Raw genomic sequence first — 9444 nt, 5'->3', positions numbered from 1 at the left:
ACGTTGACTTGCACAGGTGTTTGAAAATGCGCGCAAGGTTGACTTTCTAAAATCTTAGATGAGATTAAGTTATCTGTTAAGTCTTTGGCGGGCACAGGATGCAAAGCACTCAGGGTTATTTTATTGAGTGGTTGAGCTTTTGTTGCGTCAACAACGTTAAAGTGAAAGCAGACGGTGATACAGAATAGCCTAAAATATGCCATATTGTAAAGACCTCCAATAACTGGCCTACCACATCCAGCATAAACGAAGCTTGACGTGAGGGAATGGGCGACTTGCGCCCGGAATGGTTGGTGCTCCACTTCAAAGTTTGTGTTTTTGATTGTGCAATGTACTTGTATACAAATACGACTTTTCTTCACAGTATCTATAGGAAAAAATATTGTCAGCGTAGGCTGCTGCTGCTACAAACAGTTAATGAAAACTGCATATAAGCAATTTGTAAATTTATCCTTGAAGACGACCAGTGCATGGCGACAGAACGGGCTCTATTTTTCGACAGCTGACGACAATGCGTAGTGACGATTCCACTTCTAACAGCGAAAGATACGACCATGCTAAAACATGCGGATATTTACTGGAGAGTTATGAGTTATTAGTCTCTTGCAATGGAAGAAGAAAACGGTCCATGGTTTACGTCTCAAGTTTAAGTCGCTTGTCCATATTTTTCTTGCTGCTGCAATCATTTGCGGGAACTACTGCCGACTACTACACAGGTAACAGTGCATTGCCCTTTGGAGAAGCAGTTTCTTAGTTTTATATAGACTTATGTTATGTTTCATAATATTTGATCAGCTTGAAAAACTTGCTATTTTTCTTGGCTAATCAATCTTAGTCTTTGTACAGGCGCGGATTTATGGGGGGGGCCCAGGGGGCCCGCCCCCCCCGAAATTTTGTGAAAAATTGTATGTTTCCGCATCAAATGGTTTGATATGCTTCTAAACAGCTGATATTACTCCCTCGGCATCACAATTGATGAAAATGGTTGTTTTAATGTCTATTTTCTAGCATATCGTATATGTCGTAGTATCATTGTTCACATCTGTTTAGCTTTTTCTTTCTTTTTAATTGATTTTCAAATTCTCTGGCCCCCCCCCGAAAAAAACTCTTAGATTCGCGCCTGTCTTTGTATGTATGATTTCAGCCAGAAAATCAGTCCTTTTCTTCATCGATTCAACGTTTGTAAACATTGAATTACAATCGTACCGTAAAGTGCTGGTTTGCAGTCTGGGACGTTGCTGAAGAATAAGCAGCCATTGCTTGTAAGCAGCCATTAGAAATGCGTGTTGCTTTAGAAAAGGAATAAATACAGCTACCGCAAAATGACTTGAGACCTACCTTATTTTTAAAGAAAAACACAGGTTTATTTGTTATAAACGCTTTTATTAAAAATAGTCACTTTTGTTAATATTTTGTCATATTGCCCTTGTTTTTGATAACCATTTGCAAGCGTTTGGGCATAGAGTCGCTTAAACTTCTAAAATAATCCGGTGTCAATTCCAGGCACCACACTTTTTTCAGCTCTTTAAGAGTATCCAGGTTAGGAGTTTTTTTTTCGGCCATTGTTCTCTTCATTTTGTGCCAGCAATTTTCGATGGGATTTAAATCCGGGCTGTTGCCAGGCCATTCAAGAACATTTATCTGTTGCTGTTCAAGGAATCTTGTTACTTTTTTGGCTTTGTGGCAGGGTGCACTATCATGCATGAACACCTCGGAGCCATGAATGTGGAAGAAATTGAGCATATGCTCCTCCAAAACTTGCATATAGAGATCAGCGTTCATTTTTTTGTTTTTTGGAAGAAAGTACAGGCCTCCCCTTCCCTTCTCTCCACAAAAACTTCCCCACAGCATGACTGACTGTGGGTGTTTAACAGTCGGAACCGTATATCGAGGATCAAAACGATCAGATGACCTTGGACGCCGCACCGTAGTAGACCCCATCTTAAAGACCTGAAAGTTGCTCTCATCAGAGAACATTACTTTTCTCCATTGTTCAGTGGTCCAATGGGCATATTTCTTAGCAAATGCTAGCCGTTGTTTTTTCATCCGCTCATTGATAAGAGGCTTTTTGGCAGCTTTACGGCTTGGAAGATCCAAGTCCTTTTGGAGGCGGTGCTGAACTGTCCGGATTTTTACATGCTGCAGCAGATCTGGATGAAGATCTTGCAGGCCTAATGCTGTTAAACGAGGGTTTTTTTGTAGTTCTCGTTTCATGATGGTGTCAGTTTGTTTAGATGTTTTTTTTCTTCTTCCTCCACCAAACTTATGCTTGGGAACTGTTCTGCATGAAAGATTTTTGGCTGCAGCCAAGAGCCTCATAATGGTTGCTTTTCCTCTTCCACTTCGTTTGCATATGACTTTTATTGGCACATTTTCCTGCCTCCATGCAAGAATACGAGCCTTCTCTTCATTACTAGTGTACTTTCCAGGCATGACAAGTTTACTACAAAAATATTTACTCACCTCTGAAAACTTTTACTTTGGATTCTCTTATGCTTTCAAATTAACTATGATTCTCCCAGAACTTCCTCTGAATTCTCATCACTATTTTATTCTAATAAAATGCCCAAAGCAATTCTACAGTAACATTTTCTTGCTAATAGCCCATTGTGTACGTATTATACATCATAATCATAATTGATTTGAGTGAAACAATTGCCTTTTATGCAATACACAATGGTTTAATACTTATTGCAATTAAAAACGTGTGAAAATGATCGAGGTCTCAAGTCATTTTGCGGTAGCTGTAAGTCGTTTTGTAAGAAAATGATAAGTCAAGAGAGATTTTTCCTTGCTGTGTTGTAGAATGAAAAGCAAATGAAATTTATTTTTTTGGTTTTTCTCAACGCACGTTGCGTTTGAATCCGCACAAAACAACGACTTTGGTATTTTGTTTGTGACTGCTGGATTACAACGTGGGAAAGTGAAGGGAACTCAAGCTAATGAGGGATTAGGGCCCATTGAAGTGCTTTGGATTACCTCGACCAGCAAACACTACATTTATTAAGTCGATGCAACGCAAACCCTACGTCGAAGCAATGTGTGGATAGTTGTATTAGCTATTAATAATCTGAAAAGTTTGGTTCTTTAAATAGCGTTTCGTACTAAAACTTTAGGATTGTCAGTCAATTTGCCTCCACCGTGTGATTTCCATTGCCGTTTTTGAAGTTGAATAGTTCAACATGTTCTATGAACAAGACGAATGTTCTAATTGCCCATATCACCTCCCAACTGGAAAATCAGTCTATTTTTACATGGTTTCGATGTCTGCAGACGTAAAAGCAATGTGATAAAAGACTGATTTTCCGGCTAGGTGCATGCTTGCAATACAGTTACGAGTTGTTTTTCTACTCCTGATAGAATAAAGATAAATTGAGTTGCCTTGAATGGTAGGTAACAGGTAGCCTTGACATCAAAGAACAAGGCATGTTCGCATCAACACTGTCAAAATATTTCGAACAATACTGCATTTGTTGCTGACTTCTGTGACCTTGTTTACAGACAGAAAAATGTTTTACTGTCACAAATTTTGGCAATGGAGGTGCATGACAATAATGTGATCGATTTCATCAAGCGTTTTGATGCTGCACGGTTTTCTTGATGTCTGATAGTTGTGAACGACGATTACGCACGCTCCTTTGGTTGAGAGAACCTGTTTTGTTTCCAGCAAAAATGCTGTTTTGGGAACTGCTTTTTATTGAAAGGCGTAGTTCATGCAAGTTGGTTTCACTCTGGTCAAAAATACTTGGGACAGCAAAATCCGTCATTTTTACATTGATTCAACGTCTGCAAACGTTCAATCAATGTGTGGAAATGATGGATTTTGCTGAGAGCTAGCTTCTCTGGATTTTTGGAGTCTAAAATCTACAGTACATGTTGAAATTTGTGGAAGGATTAACAATCCTGTTGCTTTTTAGAAACCTGTGCTTTCGCATTGATAAAAATGACATTGCTCTGTTGTGTGTGCAATCCAGGTGCAAAATGCAAGCTGGCTGCAATCAACAGGTGTTCTTGTGGTATGCGATCTTAAAACAGTAGGCTAATGCATGATTGGTTTGCAATCTCTCTGCCATTTTACTCCTTCAATCTGATTAGCTTAGCCATAGCGATAAAGGTCGCCGTGTATTTAGTTTATGGTTTGGGTTATTTATCGATGAAGCCTAACTCAATAATACCAAACTATTAACCAGGCAAGTTATGTTTGAAGAATGTTGATCGCATGCCAAAATAACATCTGAAGTCTTGAGATTATACCGCATACTCAATTAGTACCGGTACCCATCAAATACGTTGTGCAACACCATTGCCAGAAACATTTCAGACACAAAACATGAAATCTCAAGTTTATATTGTAAGATAGAGATAGGCATTAGAAATGTGTGAACTGCAAAATCTTTCAGTTTACTATACTTCTGCTCTGCGTTTTCCTTCAATGTGTTTCTTGATTCTCAACGTGCTAGTGTAGCAATGGCATAACTTTCAGATTTTACATACCTTTCTCAACAGACATTCGCGTTGTGAATGAAAGGACTCTTAGCTACCTCAGCTTTCTAAGCGGCTGTCATCCGCCTTTAAAATTGGATTTGCTTTTGCTGGTTCATTGTTGACTAGCGTTATATCACATCAATGTACAATCGATCAAGTTTATTTCGGTATAGTTCCAGATTCATTTCAATGTACAATAACAGAAGACATCACATAATATGTTTGTTCATTGGGAAGCTACACTGTGGAGCCACCGAAAAAAAAAGCATGCGGTTATTCAATAAATACGAGTGAATAATACTTATAGTTGATGTGATAAATCTGGCTCTTTGATTAAGTCAATCGTGCTGACTGGCGAAACGAGTAAAGCTGGTTATTATTTTCAACATCATTGGTAGCCTAGCTTGCATTTAACCCGAAGAAAAAAACGAGAAAGTTTGAGATGATACGGTACGTTGGGAGTTGATGTTTGACAGTGTACTGTTTGTTTTTTATTTGGCTTCGATAAAATGTTAGTCTTGCATTATCATGTTCATATTTGCTCATAGATTATGATATGTATAAAACATATGAAGAGATACCCAGTCACCTGCTTTGGATCGATTGTTAAATAGTCTTTTGTATAGGTTTTATTCCTCAAAAACTAACATGAAACAATAAGATTAGCTCCATAAAATTATACCCAATCTTCTTAGCCATCAAAATTAATACCATATTTTTTTCCTAGATTGTGTAAGTGGGTATCTTTTAAAGTTAAACTTTTAAAGTGTAACATAGCATTAACTTCCATAAATGATGTAAGCCTTCAGCATCCAAAATAACGTTTAATCTGATATTCATGCTCATGGCTTAATTTTCATCCATGCTTGTTTGGGCACATGGCTGGTGAAATCATGAGGCCCAGAACATGCTCTCTTAATTGAGTTACCATGTCTTGTCGTTGCTTTCAATTCGCAATGGTTGCTGTGCAGCCTACGTGATGTATTTCATTTTGAACATGTATTTTAGTTTAGAGATTGGAATATCGCTGTCCGCAGATCACACTTGACCTGTTTCACTAATTAATCTTCCTTGTCCAGCAATTTCGAAAACATTGCCTTACTTCAATGAAACCTTTTTATTGATTTTGTCTTGTACGTTCTTTATCGGACAGTGACCTAGCTTAGAGCATGGTAGCGTAGCAGTGTTGTTGGTACCCCGTCTTCAGTATATGACTGTTTAATATATAACGTTAGACTTGGATGAACTGATAAAAACTGCTGTTTGACTAGGCTGTTTGTAAAAGGAAAATATAGACTCAATAATCGTACTGTTTGTATTATTAGCACGTTATGGCTAGTTATTGGCGTTGTCTACTGTAATATCGGTACAGTATAACTTTATGTATGAAATTGGTTTGTTGAGATAATTTGTACCGTACGTCTGTCATTCGTGGCTTTTCTAATTTCTATTTTCTGTCTGGCACAACATGCCAGCGATATCGCTGTTCCAATCGTTTACGTAATTTCAGACTTCTAATCTTTTCGCACTTGCTTAATTCAGTATTCATAATCGATTTCATTTCTCACACCGTCGAACACGTTCACCGATAAATTGATTCCATCGCGGATAATTCTGCTGACGAGGTCCATTCCCGTTTCACTCATTGAATACAATGTGATATTGAAACGACGTACATATTCCTAATGTTTATGTTACAGTCTTCATTTGTCGGAGGTTTGATTGAAATCTGAGTTTTTGCGACACAAATGTACCATAATTTGTTCAAACGCCGTTGCACTAAGTAGAGATACATTTTATTGCGGAATATTGTATTTTTTTCAGTTTCCTGGCATCGCTGCGGACAATCAGATATTTTCAGTTGAATTTCTGCAATTTGCGTACTTGTTGCTAGTAGACTCGTTTTTCTATTTCAGTTACTTTTTCTGTTTAAGATTTTTTGTACACACAATGACAACGGGACTTGGTATGTCTATTCATTACGTCAAGACGAAAAACAAACAAGAGAAAAGCTTCAAGTGTTCTGTAAACTAATACACGACAAACAGCTCTTGAACGGAAATGCAGCGGGGTCAATTGGGTGGTTCACATTTTTCCTATGCTTTGTGTCACTCACTGTAACAAAATACAACTTGTTTTTTGTAGTTTCCATCGCCCTCCAACATCCAGTTTCAAATGTTGTGTAGTTTTCTAAAAAATGTACTGTTTTTTCAAATGAATGATAGCTAAAATGGCTTTATCAACAGTTGTATGTATATTGTATATCGTGTTTATGTGCTTGGTCTCGCACAAGGTAAATACAATTAACCGAATGCTGAAAAGTTTGGCTGTTCATCAGGACAATTATCGGGAAACGTCAGTGAAGCAATAAATCAACTTATTTGTCTTTGCTTTTACTTTCACTTTCATCAGATGAACGTTGCAACTAGTGCTAGATACAATCAAAACCAACCCTGCATTATTGATCCCAAGATACCTCTTTGTTAAGGTTGTTCAAGTGTTTTCACTGTTTTACTGTAAAATGTTGGATTTTACCATACAGTGCTTTGTCGATGAAACAATCATAAACGCCGTTGGTTGGAATATAAGCAAAAGTTGAAACGATTGTGAAAATGTCGCTGTTATTTACTGAGATTGTGATAATCACACGCCTTTTTTGCGTTTTCCATGAAGGATGATGAAGCGCTTGACGTCTTGCTGCTGAAAAGTATTAGATCTTTTGCTGCGTTGACAAATGACAACCGTCTTGTCACAACTTCCCGTATGAGCTACATATTCCAATTCGCAATGACTTTCTGTCGATACAAAGTATACGTAGAATGTGTGGATTTCTAGCCAGCAAATATGTCGTTGATTGCATTTATTGAACGTCTACCGACCATGATTTATTGTAAAAAAAGGGAGTGATTTGCTGGCTCACACTGAGGAAACTGGCATTTCGATCTGATTTTGCTATACGCTTCACTAATTTCTTCCGTTTATGCAAATTTGGCGTGAACGTTGGCGGTTTTGTCAGATTTTTCTTGATTTCTTTTTGCCAGATCTTTTTACTTGAATTAAATTGCGTTATTTGACGTTATTTTGTTGGTACCTAATTGACTTCTCCTTTACAAAGGTTGAAATTTTTGCGTCGCTTTAACCTTCCATTCAAGAGACGCAACTTTTGCTGGTTGGTCGTAAGAAGCATCTTGGGAGGTAATTCTTTGCCTCAATTTCAACCTATCAAGACTTTGTACTGGCATTGGCCTCCGTTTTTGCTTTGCTGAACAATGCTGTAACGTTTTTGTTCAGCCTTTTTTGTTATTTTGTTGATGCAACATCAGCTATTTTGCGGTAAAAGGAAACGAAACAACAATAACTTCAAATAGAAATCTTGGCAACGAAGCATTGTCGCTTTGTCTAAGATGTCATACTCATACCTATCAATAAGTGAATTCTATGTTTTGAAAATTCAGCCTGGATTCTTGATTGTTGTTTCTTGAAATGAAACGTCATAATAGGCAAGAAGCGTTGAAGCGTTAATGTGATTTTAAGATTGATTAAGTGCTTTTAGCTGCGGGTTTTCTCGTTATGGCTAAACAAAGTATGTGACCTTTGAATGGCACTGACGCTGCAGGTCGAAAAAATAAAACTGTTCAACAACTGCTACATTTTACTGCACATGGCATATACTCCGGAACTTATGCAATGCATGACTCTGAGACTTTCTGCAATCTGCAAAGCAGTCATAAAACTTGGCTTTGTTTTTGACTCAATAAGTCTAAAACTAGCAATATTAATGTGATAGAGCCATCTTCAACAATGATTTAATTTGAATGGAAAATTCTCTGCAGTTACAAGTTAGTTATCTAGCAGTTAGCCTATCTACAGTAGTTGCACTATCTTTTTGCATGCAATAAAAGTTGCAATTTTTCTAATTTCTGCAACACATTTAGAGGACATAACAACTGACGTTAAAAATTGATAGAAGTTGTATACGTTTGACTTAGTGCTTATTGGACTGCTTTTTTGACCGCAGTGCTGGAGCAATACGTAGCGTATATTTTCCCAAACAAAGCTATGAAACAGAGCAACAAGCTGCCCGAGTGTATTTCAGCCTGCAACACCAAGTATGATTAGAAATGTAACTACATTACTTCGATTCAACTCTTTGACTAATAATTCACTCAAAAACCAAACGCGGCTTGTAGTTTTGTGTTTTGGAAATGCGCAACAGCCCAGCGATGTCAAAAGCCACTTTTTGATGGTTGCTAGACAGCAAAATCTGTCGCTTTTACATTGATTCAACGTGTGCAGACGTTGGAAAGCCTCATTCGTTTTTGTGCTTTCCTTGTTTGCAGTGAAGATGGTAATGTCATGAACTCATAACTGACCTGTACACTTTTCCGTCAAAATGGTCACATTTGCGGATACATCAAAGCACCACTACCGGTAATGAATATCGTCGTGGCGCCAGCTGCAGCAGGTCATGAAAGGTTGCTTTGTCGAGCACGCGCAGAAAACGTTCAAAAATGCACATGCCTTTCAGAAAATGCATGATTTTTCACAGTTACTGTATGTCATAAAATATTAGTGTTGTTTATTTAACCATATTTCGTCCACAAAAAGAAAACGTTATCAATCAGAATGTACACGGCAAACGTTGAATCTGCAGACATTGAATCAATATATTAAGGTAGGACTGATTTGCTGGCCTGCCAAAACTTTACCTTCAACAGCTATCAAACATACTTGTCGATTCGACTGCGTACAATGATCAGTTGAATTCATACATTTCCAGCTCTTTCATGAGCCACAACATCAATGGAAACCTTTTTATTCAAACCCATTAACTTGTGACGTGTAGGCTACCTACTCTAGCCTACTTACCAACACTAATGCTGTCATTTCTTGTGCTGAGAAAATACCTGCACTGATACATTTGCTCTTTTTATTGGTGTTTTGTTAGTTATTATTGTT

At 37.7% G+C, this 9444-nt stretch overlaps 1 protein-coding gene across 1 annotated transcript in view; it reads left to right on the top strand.

Annotated features, from left to right (window-relative positions):
* The first annotated feature begins 438 nt into the window (after positions 1–438).
* The window catches only part of LOC145776925 (uncharacterized), a 53702-nt gene continuing 44696 nt past the window's right edge, over positions 439–9444 (top strand). Inside the window, exon 1 of the mRNA XM_082588166.1 lies at positions 439–716. Coding sequence (XP_082444292.1) covers positions 512–716 — 205 coding nt within the window. The 5' untranslated portion in view covers positions 439–511. The remainder of the gene's footprint in view (positions 717–9444) is intronic.

The sequence above is a fragment of the Aplidium turbinatum genome, chromosome 9, assembly GCF_918807975.1.
Source record: "Aplidium turbinatum chromosome 9, kaAplTurb1.1, whole genome shotgun sequence".
Taxonomy (NCBI): Eukaryota; Metazoa; Chordata; class Ascidiacea; order Aplousobranchia; family Polyclinidae; genus Aplidium; species Aplidium turbinatum.
The sequence above is the reverse complement of the archived record's forward strand: the minus strand, read 5'-3'. Positions and strand labels throughout refer to the sequence as shown.